This window comes from Moschus berezovskii, chromosome X (assembly GCF_049115385.1).
Source record: "Moschus berezovskii isolate FMDL1 chromosome X, NW_MosBer_1.0, whole genome shotgun sequence".
Lineage (NCBI taxonomy): Eukaryota > Metazoa > Chordata > Mammalia > Artiodactyla > Moschidae > Moschus > Moschus berezovskii.
This window is the reverse complement of record NC_142488.1, coordinates 5840464-5856851: the sequence shown is the minus strand read 5'-3', so window position 1 is coordinate 5856851 and position 16388 is coordinate 5840464. Positions and strand designations below refer to the sequence as shown.

Genomic DNA, 16388 nt, shown 5'->3' with positions numbered 1-16388 from the left:
GTCCTTCCAGAGAGATGGCAGGAAAAGACCCTCACAGTCCCATCTCTCGTCCTCTCTATGACCTTGAAAACTAAAGGAACACTTGAGCAAGCTGGCAAGAGGGAGATCTTCCCATAACAGCTTCACTCCATTCTTTTTTTTTCTTTTTATTAGCTAAAGCACTTCAGTAAACAACTCTTTTGAAAATATACTGTATCCAGCCTCGCAGGCTGTGTGAAGAGAGAACTTTTCGGCTGCTAGATGCCTTCTATTTGTTACAAATACAGAAGGCGGCTCTACACCTTGCCAGCAACCAGTGATCATGCCAATCTCAAAATTACAAAGATTTACATCCTGTCCTCCCCTGGGAGTGAAATCCAGGCAGTAAGACAGCTACAATGTAATTCTTCTCCTGCCTGGTACCAAGGTCTTGCATAGTATATTCCTCTTCTGAGAAACAAAGTGTCAATCGTGTCAGACTCTTTGCAACCTCATGGACTACAGCCCGCCAGGCTCCTCTGTCCATGGGATTCTCCAGGCAGGAATACTGGAGAGGGTTGCCATGCCCTTCTCCAGGGAAACTTCCTGACCCCGGGACTGAACCTGGGTCTCCCGCATTGCAGGCAGTTTCTTTACCATCTGAGCCATTAGCCAGTGCCTCTTCTTCTGAGAATGTGAGCTTTATTAATCACTGAGCGTTCCCATTTGCGTCAGCATCGGGAATAACCAGAATGCAAATACAGCTGTCTATGGATGGCTTCCAAAGGCCCTCGGAAGCTGGCAATTGGAAAAAGGTATAAACCAAGAGATGGTGAAGGACAGGGAAGCCTGGAGTGCTGCAGTCCATGGGGTCGCAAGGAGTCGGACACAACCGAGTCACTGAACCACGGCCATAAACCAGACAGGGATAACAACATCCAGCCAGCCGGAGTTCAGGTGACCAGCGCTCTGCACTCGCAGATGGGCACGTCCGGTTGTTCATTTCATCCCCCAAAGCCTCTGTCAACTACTGTGCCCACACGGCACCAGGCACTCAGAATATAAAGCCAGGATGGACCATGCCCTGCCATCCAGCCACCCAAAGTTCAGAAGAGACCATTTAGAGTCGGGTGGTCTGAGCTGCTCAAAGTGCTCTGACCGAACGTATCAGAGGATGGATAAGACGAGGAGTGTGAAGCTCAACCTGGCAGCGGTCAGAACCCACTCCTGGAAAGAGCGGGCAAAGTTCCTGCTGTGCGCCAGTGTGTGTGAGCGCTTTCCCTAACTGTGTCAGGGTCTAAACCACTATCCCTCCAGCCACTAATACAGATATGCGCAGACACAACCCGAGCTCCTCAAAGCATGGTTTCTATGGCACGTGGCTCTTCATTGAACACACTTCAGAATACACTTTTAACTTTTTAACAGATTTTTTTTTTTGATGTGGGTAACTTTTAAAGTCTTTATTGACTTTGCTACAATATTGCTTCTGTTTTATATTGTGTTTTTTTTTTTTTTTTGGTCACTAAGCATGTGGGATCTGACCTCCCTGACCAGGGATCAATCACACCCTACAATATTGCTTCTGTTTTGTTTTATTCTTATCTTTTTTTTTTTTTTTTTGGCTACAAGGCATGTGCGATCTGACCTCCATAACCAGGGATCACACCCCACACCCCTTGGCTTGGAAGGCAAAGTCTTAACCACTGGACCACTGGAGAAGTGTCAAGTTTTTAAAACAAAAAAATATATAGATTTTTACACTGACTGAAAGATATCGTTAATGGGGCTTCCCAGTGGCACAGTGGGAAAGAATCCGCCTGCAATGCAGAAGACCTGGGTTCAATCCCTGGGTCAGGAAGATGCCCTGGAGGAGGGCACGGCAACCCACTCCTGTATTCTTGCCTGGAGAATCCCATGGACAGAGGAGCCTGGTGGGACACGACTAAGCACACAGCACACACACACACACACAGATTACTAATAGGAAGGCCAATAGTTGAGGTGATGTGCAAGCAGCAAAGACCACCAACAATTTGAGCTCCCTAGCTTTTTTACATTTTTATACCGCTTTCATTATTTTCAAAGTAGTACGTGCTATTTTCAGAATCACAGAAAAATGAAGATACATCTTAAACATAAAAAGGAATACAGGGTGGACTACCCTGGTGGTCCAGGTGAGTAAGAACTCCATGCTTTCAATGCTAACAGTATGGGTTCAATTCCTGGTCAGGGAACTAAGATACCTGATGCTGCATGGTGCAGCCAAAAACTAAAAGTTAAAAAAAAAAAAATAGCAATAATTAAAAAGAAAAAAAACTGAGGACAGGAATACGATGGAAGCCACCTCTTCCCCAGGAAAACAGAGAGAGAAGATAGAGATCCCGGGGTGTCAAGGTCGGCGTGTGTAACAAGATTTCAGATAATACCCTGACTTTCAGTTCTGCGGGCGTCCCTCCAGCTACAACAAGAACCCCAGCTTGCGCAGAATGGCCTCATCTGTCAAGCGTCCCGATGGGCTCTGTCTGTGAGACGACCCTTTCACAGACAGCCCTGCCTGCGACTCTGTATTATTCCTGTAGATAGGGGTCCCCAGCCTCCAGGGGATGATCTGAGGTAGAGCCAATGCAATCATAATAGAAATAAAGTACTCAATAAAGGAAACCCGCTTGAGGCATCCCCAAACCACTCCGCCCGCCCCCACGGCCCCCAGTCCGTGGAAAAAACTGTCTTCCATGAAACTGGCCCCTGGGGCGGAAAAGGTTTGGGGGACTGGTGCAATGGAGCCTATGGCTTTGTACCCACAGTTAGACTCAGGACTCGACTATGGACATCATCCACGATGAGGCTGACCCTGGCACGCCCATCTGAACTTCAAAGTGCTGGGAGCTCACCCAGACAGGCCGACCCCCGCCCCCAGAACACAGGGATGGAAAATCCTTTGATGTTTCCGGTTTTAAATCACCCGGCACGCATTTGTTAAGTATTATAACTCAGAGACTGGAAGGTATTGAACGTCTGTTGGAAAAAAAGAAAAAAAAGTCAAATGTCTTCATGCTTCAGGTAATAGGAAAGAAAGTGTTAGTCTCTGAGTCGTATCCGACTCTCTCTGACCCCAGGGACTGTAGCCCACCAGGCTCCTCTGTCCCTGGGATTCTCCAGGCAAGAATACTGGAGTGGGTTGCCATGCCCTTCTCCAGGGGGTCTTCGTGACCCGGGGATTGAACCTTCATCTCTTAAGTTTCCTGCATTGGCCAGTGGGTTCCTTACCACTAGCGCCACCTAGGAAAGAAGTAACAGTTGAAACTTGGAATAGGGCCACCTGACAGTCAGCAGGAAGAGTGAGTTCCAAATGCTTCTTCTGTTTTTACTTTTTCTTCTCCTCCTGTTTCTGCCTCTTCTTTTTTTTCTTCTTCTTCTTGTCTCCCACTTCCTCCTCTTCCCCTTCTTCTTTGTCTTCTCCTTCTGCCTCCTCCAAGTCTACCCGAGGCCCCTTCAGTCCCTGGGCAAAGAAGACAGGCTCAACGCCAAACTGATTAGAGTCACCGTCCACTCTCCGCTCCCCTCCTTCCCCTCTGGAGGAGGCCCTGGTTAGGTGGCTGCAAGGGTCCTCACAGGCTACCTCTGGGGACAATGCAGGTGGGGACCACCTAGCCCCGCGGGTTCATCGTGACATGTTCCGGAAGCAGCGAGAGGCAGTATGGCTGAGTGACGGATGCCAGCCATTCAAGAGGGCTCTAAAAGGTTTGGGGTGCATGGGCACAGCACAGTGCAGGGGCGCGGCCCCTTGGATGGATCGTTTGAGGAAAACAAGACAAGTAGCATCCACTGAAAGAAGACAGTTCAGTTCAGTCGCTCAGTCGTGTCTGACTCTTTGCGACCCCGTGGACTGCAGCACGCCAGGCCTCCCTGTCCATCCCCAACTCCCAGAACTTTCTCAAACACACATCCATCGAGTCGGTGACGCCATCCAGCCATCTCATCCTCTGTCGTCCCCTTCTCCTCCTGCCTTCAATCTTTCCCATCGTCAGGGTGTTTTCAGATGAGTCAGCTCTTCACATGAGGTGGCCAAAGGACTGGAGCTTCAGATTCAGCATCAGTCTTCCAATGAATATTCAGGACTGATTTCCTTTAGGATGGACTGGTTGGATCTCCTTGCTGTCCAAGGGTCTTCTCCAACACCACAGTTCCAAAGCATCAATTCTTTAGCGCTCAGCTTTTCTCATAGTCCAATGGTCACATCCATACATGACTACTGGAAAAACCATAGCCTTGACTAGAAGGACCTTTGTTGGCAAAGTAACAAGACAAATCTTAATTTATTTACCCACTTTTGTTGCTTCCCTGATGACTCAGCTGATAAAGAATCTTCCTGGAATGTGGGAGACCTGGGTTCGATCCCTCAGTTGGGAAGATCCCCTGGAGAAAGGAATGGCTATCCAACTCCAGGATGCTGGCCTGGAGAATTCCACGGACTGCATACTCCAAGGGGTCACAAGGAGTCAGACGCTTTCCACTTCCAAACACGTGTGTGTGTGTCCCCATGTGTCACCATTAACCTTGCCTCTGATTGACTCTTCTCTCTGTGAATTAAAGTCAACATGGCACCTCTTCCTTGTTGGCTAACATTCTTATTTAAACTCATAAAATCATCCCAAGATCCCTCTGCTCGAAAGAAGCGTCGTACCATGTGACAGCTCTTCGTCACAGCCCTAGACACGGGGGCCCAGCCGGAAAAGGTGAAAGCCCAGGGTGGAGGTGACCGGTAAAAGAATCCCACGATCGCCGCTTTGGGAAACGGTGATGGAACTGGGACAGGAGGCAAGGCCAGCTCCTCGCGATGATACATTCATCAGCTGTCCCAGGTTTCGGGGCGTTAGGATGACACAAGAGATGCTTGTACAAAGCCATGTCTATTTACTGTAAAAGTGCAGACCACGGGCTGCCCCGGTGGTCCAGTGGCTAAGCATCTGCCTTGCCACACAGGGAATGCAGGTTCAACCCCTGGTAGGGGAACTAAGATTCCATGTGCCACGGGGCTCCTAAGACCCTGCTCTAGGGCTACTGAGCTCGAGTAGGGCAAATAGAGAGTCCAGCATGGAGACGAAGAACCGAGGCAGCCAAAAGGAGTGAGTAAAATATTAACAACTACAGACCGAAGAAAAGGGTTGGTGATGGCGGGAGGGTTGGTGGGGGGGGGGTTGGGGGGGTGGGTTGATGGTGGTGGGGGGTTGGTGGTGGAGGGGGTTGGTGGTGGAGGGTTGTTGGTGGGGGATTGGTGGTGGTGGTGGTTGGTGGTGGGGGTTGGTGGTGGGGATTGGTGGTGGGGATTGGTGGTTGTGGCGGATTGGTGATGGGGGTTGGTAGTAGTGGGAGGGTTGGTGGTTGGGGGTTGGTGGTGGTGGAGGGTTGGTGGTGGGGGGGGTTGGTGGTGGTTGGAGGGTTGTTGGTGGTGGTGGGGGTTGTTGGTGGTGGAGGGTTGGTGGTGGTGGGGTTGGTGGTGGTGGGGGATTGGTGGTGGTGGCGGTTGGTGGTGGGGATTGGTGATTGTGGCGGATTGGTGATGGGGGTTGGTAGTAGTGGGAGGGTTGGTGGTGGGTGGTTGGTGGTGGTGGGGGTTGGTGGTGGTGGGTGATTGGTGGTAGTAGGGAGTTGGTGGAGGGGGTGGGTTGGTGGGGGGAGGGTTGGTGGTTGTGGAGTGTTGGTGGTGGTGGGGGCTTGGTCATGGTGGGGGGGCATGGCTCTTCCCCATGACTGCCCCCAAGTAAATGACCTTTCCATGGGGATGTTAACACCCTGGTTCACACATACTGGCCCCAAATCCTGATGTCACCTGTCTTCCCTGTGGGGAGATGTCAGCGACTAGGGTTTGGTAAAACAGGAAAAGGGGATCTCACCACTATGAGGAATCTGGTGGAAAGTAGCCCTCTACGTCATCCCCAGCTTTGGGACTTGCTTCCTGGGAGACCCTAAAGGATACTTTTATGAAACACAAGACATATCCGGAAATGAGGTTCAGTGAAAATGGTTAGCATACATTTTACCTCTGGTTATACACTTTAAATATATGTATACAAAATCAATGAAAATGGTTAGCATGTATTTTACTTCTATTATACACTTTAAAGACATATAATCAATGAAAATGGTCAGTATGTATTTTACTTCTGATTTTATATATATATATCTCTTTAAAGTATATAGAAAGAAGTAAAATACATACTAACCATTTTCACTGAGGCTCATTTTTGGATATGTCTTGTGTTTCATAAAACATACATATAAAGAGACAGATACACAAATATTTCTCTCTATATACATATATCTGAGATATTTATATGTCTGAAATTTCTGTCTCTCTGACAGATGATTTCTGTCTCTCCATATATAGATACCTGTGCTGTGCTGTGCTCAGTTGTTTCACTTGTCTCCGACTCTTTGCAACCCCATGGACTGTAGCCCACCCGGCTCCTCTGTCCATGGGATTCTCCAGGCAAGAATATTGCAGTGAGTAGCCTTTCCCTTCTCCAAGGGATCTTCCCAACCCAGGGATCAAACCCAGGTCTCCCACATTGCACGCAGATTCTTTACCAGCTGAGACACCAGGGAAGCCCAAGAATACTGGAGTGGGTAGCCTATCCCTTCTCCAGTGGATCTTCCTGACCCAGGAATCAAACTGGGGTCTCCTGCATTGCAGGCAGATTCTTTACCAACTGAGCTATCAGGGAAGCCTAAGATGTCACAGAAAAATCCAAATGAACTTTTTGGTCAACCTGATACATTGGAATCACCCCTTTGAAGACAAAACCCTTTAGAATTAACTCAGTAACCACAACCACCAACTATAGTATTGCTGCTGCTGCCGCTGCCAAGTTACTTCAGTCGTGTCCGACTCTGTGTGACCCCATAGACGGAAGCGCACTAGGCTCAGGCTCCCCTGTCCCTGGGATTCTCCAGGCAAGAACACTGGAGTGGGTTGCCATTTCCTTCTCCAATGTGTGAAAGTAAAAAGTAAAAGTGAAGTCGCTCAGTCGTGTCCGACCCTTAGCGACCCCATGGACTGCAGCCTACCAGGCTCCTCCATCTGTGGGATTTTCTAGGCAAGAGTGCTGGAGTGGCTTGCCATTGCCTTCTCCGATAGTATTGCTAGATTATCCTAAACATCTAGTTCTGGAAGACAATTGCAGAAACCTCAGTAAAATCAAGATAAACTGGATGGACAGGTAAGTATTAGAGAAATGCAAATTCAGTCTGCAGTGAGGTACTAGCTGACACCAGTCAGAACACCCAGTATCAGAAAGTCTACAAATAGGGACTTCCCTGGTGGTCTAGTGGTTAAGACTCTGTGCTTCCAATACAGGGGTTGTGGGTTCAATCCCCGATCGGGAAACTTACATCCCACATGCCATGCAGCATGGCAAAAAATTAGACAAACAAAAACTCTACAAATAATAAATGCAGGAGAGGGTGTGGAGAAAGGCAACCCTCCTACACTGTTGGTGGGAACGTGAATTTGTGCAGCCACTATGGAGAACAATATGGAAATTCCTTTAAAAAAATTAAAAATAAAACAATCGTATGATCCAGAAGTCCCACTCCAAACCCATAATTAGAAAAGATATGTACACCTTAATGTTTACAGCAGTGCTATTTAGAAAAGCCAAGATATGGGAATGATGCAAATGTCCACCAACAGAGGAATTGGTAAAGAATATGGAATATTACTCAGCCATAAAAAAGACTGAAATAATGCCATTAGTAGCAACTTGGATGGAGCTAGAGATGATCATACTTAGCGATGTTAAGTCAGACAGAGAAAGACAGATACCACATGATATCACTTGTGACCTCTTACCGGATGATGCTGTAAAGCACACATCTTCCAAAGTTCAAAAGCTTTTGCTGCTTTCTAGAAAAACGTGGCCAGGGGGTCGCAAAGAGTCAGACGTGTGTGTTAGTCACTCAGTCGTGTCCAACTCTTTGTGACCTTGTGGACTATAGCCCGCCAGGCTCCTCTGTCCATGGGATTCTCCAGGCAGGAATAATGGAGTGGGTGGCCATGCCGTCCTCCAGGGAAATCTTCCCCCAAAGAGTTGGAGACAACTGAGCAATTAACACTTCCACTTTCTTTTTCAGGCAGCTTAACAAGAGGAGAAACTTTCTCTAAGAGGAGAAACCCACAGAGGGACTTCCCTGGAGGTCCAGTGGTTAATAACTCACCCGAAGTTACTTAGCACACACACACAGGAGCACTCTGAACACTTCCCAGGTGGCTCAATGGTAAAGAATCCACCCACCAACTCACCCAGGTGAATCTCACCCACCTGGAGATCCAGGTTAGATCCCTGGGTCGGGAAGATCCCCTGGAGAAGGGAATGGCAACCCACTCCAGTATTCCTGTCTGGAGAATCCCATGGACAGAGGAGCCTGGTGGGCTACAGTACATGGCGTCGCAAAGAGTTGAACACGACTGAACACAAACACACACTTATTTGCACAGGATGTGGGGGCACTGTGGCTCTGGGAGGAGTGAGCCCACAGCAGTGCAATTCCCAAGCCCCGCCTATGTCAGTTCAGTTCAGCCACTCAGTCGTGTCCGACTTTTTGTGACCCCATGGACTGCAGCAGGCCAGGCCTCCCTGTCCGTCAACAACTCCGGGACCTTACTCAAACTCATGTCCATCAAGTCGGTGATGCCATCCAACCATCTCATCCTCTGCCGTCCCCTTCTCCTCCCGCCTTCTATCTTGCCCAGCATCGGGGTCTCTTCCGCTTGCTCCCCACACCCAGCTCTGCAAAGCAGGCCATCTCAGTTTCCACGTGCATCCTTTGGAGGCATCCCCCCCAAGCACAGGAGCTTGGAAATGTGGCTCGCCAAGCACCCCGGTGCCCCACTCCCCTCTGCCTCCGCCCAGACACCCGGGATGGCTCCGTCCGCGCACCCCAGGCTCCGTCGGGCCGGGAGAGGAGACCCACCGCCGTAAGAAGCGGGCGGCATCCGCCGTGAGCCTCTGCGTGAGGTTGTCGTAGGACAGGGGCTGCTGCGAGATGTCACGGTTGCGCATCAGGAAGCAGTTGAGCGGCCGGAAGGAGTGCAGGAAGCCGAGCAGGAGGCCGAGGATCAGGGCGGCCAGGAGGAAGAGGAAGAGGAACACGCAGCGGGGCACCCGGAAGAGCCCCAGCCACCTGAGCACAGCCAGGGTCAGCAGGGCCACGGCGATGAGCTGCAGGGGCAGGAACACGAGCAGCCGGAAGGCCCGGGTGAACACGCTGCCCTCGCCCGGCTTGCAGTCCCGCAGGTTGGTCACGGGCAGCCCGTGGAAGTAGTCAAAGCCGTGGCTGGTCGGGTGGTGACAGAAATCGCCGCGGGTCTGGCAGCTGATGCCCAGGTGCCACTTGCCTGAGGGAGGCAGACCACAGGGGCGGCGAGTTTAGAGCCAGCGGATAAAACCACCCACGGTGCCCAGCTCAGCTTTGGACGCCTGTGGGCCGACACCCCAGTAGGGCCTCTCTGCTGGATCATCAAGATACATCTATTCCATCCCGTTCACCTCCTTTTCCCTAAATGGTCTAGGGTAGGAACTACTCATGCCACCAGAAAACAAGAGGCGATTTGGGGACTGGGAAAAAAAAAGCCCCAAGACCAACATCTTGCATCCTTCATGTTGCTGAGTGATTAAGTTGTGTCCAACTGTTTGCAGTCCCGTGGACAGTAGCCCACCAGGCTCCTCTGTCCATGGGATTCTCCAGGCAAGGATACTGGAGCAGGATGTCATTTCCTTCTCCAGGGCATCTTCCCAACCCAGAGATGGAACCTGGGTCTTATAAATCTCCTGAACTAACAGGCGGATTATTTTACCACTGAGCCACTAGAGAAGCCCCACATACTTCATAGGCAGGAGGAAAAAACTACAGAAGAAAACACCAATGTTTTTCTGGGATAAGTGTTTATTTTTCTGTTTTAAGTATTCTTTTTTTTTTTTTTTTTGACATGTGCCTGCTAAGTCGCTTTATTCATGTCCAACTCTTTGCGATCCCATGGACTATAGCCCAACAGGCTCCTCTATCCATGGGATTCTCCAGGCAAGAACACCAGAGTGGGTTGCCATGCCCTCCTCCAAACGATCTTCCCAACTCAGGGATCGAATCCCCATCTCCTACGTCTCGTGCACTGGCACGTGGGTTCTTTACCATTAGGGCCACCTGGGAAACCCTTTTTGGACATGGACCACTTTCAAAGTCTTTATTGATTACAATACTGGTTCTGGTTTAGTTTTGTTGGCCATGAGGTATATGGGATCTTAGCTTCCCAACCAGGGGTTGAACCCACACCCTCTGCATTGGAAGGAGAAACTTTAACTACAGGACCACCAGGGACATCCCACAGGTGCTTTTTTTAAAAGACATTTCCATAAAAGGAAAGTCTTAGAACCAACTTGACTTTCTTCCTTGAAAGTGAAAAGTGGACATGAATCCTTACATAAAAATGACCCCCAAGACATGAGGAAATCTTACTCATAAGTCGATAATTATTTTAAACACCTCTAAACATGTCTTACAAAATGTGAAGTGCATCGGTGAATTAGTGAGCCCCTCACACAAGAGAAAAAGTGATGGTGGCTTTATGACAAGATGTGGGAAGGAAGCGAAGGGTCGTTTTGGTCCCATGAGATTTTCCATGATTTGTCTGATGACCTACGTAGACCCAAGCTCATCAAGGGAAAGGGGAGAAGGAGTCATTTCCTATCAAGGGAATAAAATCAATGGGAATGACAAATGAGAAACATTCAGAGGCAATTTTATTACTGCCATGTAAGGTGAAAGTCTTTATCAATAGTGTGGTGTGGGGGGGGTCTGTGTGTGTGTGGGGGGGGTGTTGTTTCTGTGTGTGTGCAAAACTACGCATTTTTCTGTTATCTGCCATATATTTCAACTTTCTGCCTCTGCGTCTCATCCATCCAACATGCAGCATCCACTCATTCACCAGCCACCATTCACTCACGCATCCAATCACTCACCCACTGACCCACTCACCCTTCATCTACCGTTCATCCAGCCAGTCAGCATCCACTATTCATCCACCCACCCATCTATGGACTCATTGTTCATCCATCCATCCGAGAGCCATCATCCACCATCCATCCATCCAGCATCCACCATCCGTCCAGTATCCACTATCCATCATCTATCCACCCACCCACCCACCATCCATCCACCATCCAGTATCCACCATCCATCTACCATCCATCCATCTACCATCCATCCATTATCCATCCATCCATCCACCATCCATCCACCATCCAGTATCCACCATCCATCTACCATCCATTCATCTACCATCCATCCATCCACCATCCATCCACCATCCATCCACCATCCATCCACCATCCATCCATCCACCATCCATCCATCCACCATCCATCCATCCACCCATCGATGGATTCATTGTTTATCCATCCATCCAATATCCATCATCCACCTACCATTCATCCATCATCCATCCACCCACCCACCCACCATCTATCCATCCATCCACCATCCATCCATCCACTATCCATCCATCCATTATCCATCCATCCATCCAGTATCCACCATCCATCCACCATCCATCCATCATCCTTCCATCCACCCACTATCCATTATCCATCCATCCATCCACCATCCATCCATCCATTATCCATCCATCCATCCATCCAAAATCCACCATCCAACCACCATCCATCCACCATCCACCCACTATCCAGCCAGCCAGCCAGTATCCATCCATCCATTATCCATCCATCCATCCATCCAGTATCCACCATCCATCCACCATCCAGTATCCATCATCCATCTACCATCCATCCACCATCCATCCACCATCAATCCACCCACCATCCATCCATCCACCCACCATCCATCCATCCACCCACCATCCATTATCCATCCATCCATCCATCCATTATCCATCCATTCACCCATCGATGGATTCATTGTTTATCCATCCATCCGATATCCATCATCCACCTACCATCCATCCATCATCCATCCACCTATGATTCATCCATCCAGTATCCACTATCCATCATCCATCCACCATCATCCATCCACCCACCCATCCACCATCCATCCATCCACCCACCATCCATCCATCTACCATCCATCCATCCACCATCCATCCATCCATCATCCTTCCATCCACCCACTATCCATTATCCATCCATCCATCCACCATCCATCCATTCATTATCCATCCATCCATCCATCCAAAATCTACCATCCATCTACCATCCATCCACCATCCACCCACTATCCATCCATCCAGCCAGCATCCATCCATCCATTATCCATCCATCCATCCAGTATCCACCATCCATCCACCATCCAGTATCCACCATCCATCTACCATCCATCCACCATCCATCCACCCACCATCCATCCATCCACCCACCATCCATCCATCCACCATCCATCCATCCATCCATCATCCATTATCCATCCATACAGCCACCATCCATCCATCCATTATCCATCCACCCACCATCCATCCATCCACCCACCATCCATTATCCATCCATCCATCCATCCATTATCCAGCCAGCCAGCCAGCCAGCATCCACCATCCATCCACCATCCAGTATCCACCATCCATCTACCATCCATCCACCATCCATCCATCTACCCACCATCCATCCATCCACCCACCATCCATCATCCATCCACCCAGCATCAATCCATCCATCCATCCAGTATCCACCATCCATCTACCATCCATCCATCATCCGTCGACCATCCATCCTTCCATCCAGTATCCACTATTCACCCACCATCCACCTGCCATCCATTATCCATCCATCCATCCGCCATCCATCCATCCAACCAGTATCCACTATCCATCTACCATCCACCCACCATCCACCTACGATCCATCATCCATCCACCCAGCATCCATCCATCTATGGATTCATTGTTCATCCATCCATCTGATAGCCATCGTCCACCTACCATCCATCCATCATCCATCCACCTACCATCCATCCATCCAGCATCGACGATCCACCCACCATCCATTATCCATCCATCCATCCATCCACCATCCATCCATCCATTATCCAGCCAGCCAGCCAGCCAGCATCCACCATCCATCCACCATCCAGTATCCACCATCCATCTACCATCCATCCACCATCCATCCACCATCCATCCATCTACCCACCATCCATCCATCCACCCACCATCCATCATCCATCCACCCACCATCCATCATCCATCCACCCAGCGTCCATCCATCCATCCATCCAGTATCCACCATCCATCTACCATCCATCCATCATCCGTCGACCATCCATCCTTCCATCCAGTATCCACTATTCACCCACCATCCACCTGCCATCCATTATCCATCCATCCATCCGCCATCCATCCATCCAACCAGTATCCACTATCCATCTACCATCCACCCACCATCCACATACCATCCATCATCCATCCACCCAGCGTCCATCCATCTATGGATTCATTGTTCATCCATCCATCTGATAGCCATCGTCCACCTACCATCCATCCATCATCCATCCACCTACCATCCACCATCCAGCATCGACGATCCACCCACCATCCATTATCCATCCATCCATCCATCCACCATCCATCCATCCATTATCCAGCCAGCCAGCCAGCCAGCATCCACCATCCATCCACCATCCAGTATCCACCATCCATCTACCATCCATCCACCATCCATCCATCTACCCACCATCCATCCATCCACCCACCATCCATCCATCCACCCACCATCCATCATCCATCCACCCAGCGTCCATCCATCCATCCATCCAGTATCCACCATCCATCTACCATCCATCCATCATCCGTCGACCATCCATCCTTCCATCCAGTATCCACTATTCACCCACCATCCACCTGCCATCCATTATCCATCCATCCATCCAACCAGTATCCACTATCCATCTACCATCCACCCACCATCCACATACCATCCATCATCCATCCACCCAGCGTCCATCCATCTATGGATTCATTGTTCATCCATCCATCTGATAGCCATCGTCCACCTACCATCCATCCATCATCCATCCACCTACCATCCATCCATCCAGCATCGACGATCCACCCACCATCCATTATCCATCCATCCATCCATCCACCATCCATCCATCCATTATCCAGCCAGCCAGCCAGTCAGCATCCACCATCCATCCACCATCCAGTATCCACCATCCATCTACCATCCATCCACCATCCATCCACCATCCATCCATCCACCCACCATCCATCCATCCACCCACCATCCATCCATCCACCCACCATCCATCATCCATCCACCCAGCGTCCATCCATCCATCCATCCAGTATCCACCATCTATCTACCGTCCATCCAACATCCATCCATCCACCCAGCATCCACAGTTCCCCCATCAGCCATTCACCCATCACCCGTCTCATCTACTGAGCTACGCTCCCTGTCTCTGGCACCTAACTCAACTATCTTTCCATCTGTCAATCCATCTGTGTGTCTGTCATTATCTGCCTATCATCCATCCATCCATCCATCGACACACAGACACACAGATACATAAATAAGGAGACACATCCACACATTCAAACAGTGTATACACATGCCTGCTGTTTTGATTTAGAGTTGAAATGGCTTCCTCCCTGTCTACAGCTGTGCAAATTCTCGCAGTCATGTCACCCTAAAGATGGCTGCGGTGACGCCCTCCCCACTCTCCCAATCACCCCACCCAGATCCTCCGTCCCCACTCCCAGACGCCCATACCTATCAGAGCTGTGGAATAGCCTTGATCCTTCAGAAGCTTGGCGAACGTAATCTCACTGGGGGGCAGTCCTCCAGAAGAGGCCGAGAAGAGGAAAACTCCCACTTGGGACCGAGATGCCATTCCTGAGCCAGGAGAAATCTACCATTAAGACGGGGAGGGCCATTACAACTGACAGGACCGCAGTGCTGGAGCCGGGGGAGGGGGGCGTTACCTGAGCGGACGGGGTACCGGCCGGTCATGAAGGCCGCCCTGCTGGGCGTGCAGAGGGGCGATGCCGCCAGGTGCTGCGTGAGCTTCACGCCCCCTCTGGCCAGGCGGTCGATATTCGGAGTCCTGGAACAGAGACTCGCGGGTCATTCGTCACGATCTTAAGAAGAAAGCTTCCTAGGGGGCTTTTGCACAGTGAGTCAATTCTCAGTAACCCAGGGAAATAGAGCTGTGTGTGTTGGTGAGAAGGGGACGACAGAGGATGAGGTGGTTGGATGGCATCACCGACTCAAGGGGCATCTGCTGCTGCTGCTGCTAAGTCACTTCAGTCGTGTCCGACTCTGTGTGACCCCATAGACGGAAGCCCACCAGGCTCCCCCGTCCCTGGGATTCTCCAGGCAAGAACCCTGGAGTGGGTTGCCATTTCCTTCTCCAATGTGTGAAAGTGAAAAGTGAAAGTGAAGTCGCTCAGTCGTGTCCGACCCTTAGCGACCCCACGGACTGCAGCCTACCAGGCTCCTCCATCCATGGGATTTTCCAGGCAAGAGTACTGGAGTGGGGTGCTATAGCCTTCTCCGCGATGGGCATCAGTTTGAGCCAATTCCGGGAGACGGTGATGGACAGGGAAGCCTGGCGTGCTGCGGTCCATAGGGTCGCAGAGAGTCGGACACGACTGAGCGACTGAACTGCAACACATGATGGGAAGAAGGGAAGGAAGGGGAGAGGGCACGGTAGCACGGCTCTGAGAAAGGACAAAACCACGCTGAGGGCTCCACGACCGAGGTCAGCCCTCTCTGGGGGACCTCACTCACCCCGGGCTCTGAGCTTCTGGTTTGGGAGGGAGAAGACGTGTTGAGAATGGGCTGCTGGGACCAGGGGGATGGAGACGTTTCAAGGTCTCTCTCTCCTTCCCACCTGTCCCCACCAATCGCCTCCGTATCCCCGCCAGTCACCTCTGTGCCCCCAAACGAGAAAGCTCTGGGGGCAGCCTGACCTTCCTCTTCCCAGCCACAGCCAAAGAGAGGCTCTTAAGGAGTTTTCATCAGGCTCTGCCTGGTGGCTCAGATGGGAAAGAATCTGCCTGCAAGGCGGGAGACCTGGGTTCAAACCCTGGGTCGGGAAGATCCCCTGGAGAAAGGACATGGCAACCCACTCCAGTCTTCTTAGCTGGAGAATCCCATGGACAGAGGAGTCTGGCGGGTTACAGTCCATGCAGTTGCAAAAAGCTGGACATGACTGAGCAACCCACACTTTCACTTTTTGAGGGAGAAGGGGGTGATGGGACCCCCCCAGGAGCAAAGAAGCAAGGGCTCCAGGTGAATCTACCAGGGAACTACCCGGGGTTCACAGAGTCCAGGGCAAAGCTGGAAACAGGTCAGGCCGTGACTCACTCACACCTTCTGTGGACTCCAGGGTTTTCATGCCGAAGCGATGCCCACGTCG

At 50.6% G+C, this 16388-nt stretch overlaps 1 protein-coding gene across 1 annotated transcript in view; it reads right to left on the bottom strand.

Moving 5' to 3' along the window:
• STS (steroid sulfatase) overlaps nt 1-16388 on the bottom strand; it is a 102775-nt gene that overhangs the window by 66782 nt on the left and 19605 nt on the right. Inside the window, exons 3-5 of the mRNA XM_088833768.1 lie at nt 14950-15071; nt 14738-14860; nt 8935-9358 (exon numbers count right to left, since the gene is read on the bottom strand). Coding sequence (XP_088689894.1) covers nt 8935-9358; nt 14738-14860; nt 14950-15071 — 669 coding nt within the window. The remainder of the gene's footprint in view (nt 1-8934; nt 9359-14737; nt 14861-14949; nt 15072-16388) is intronic.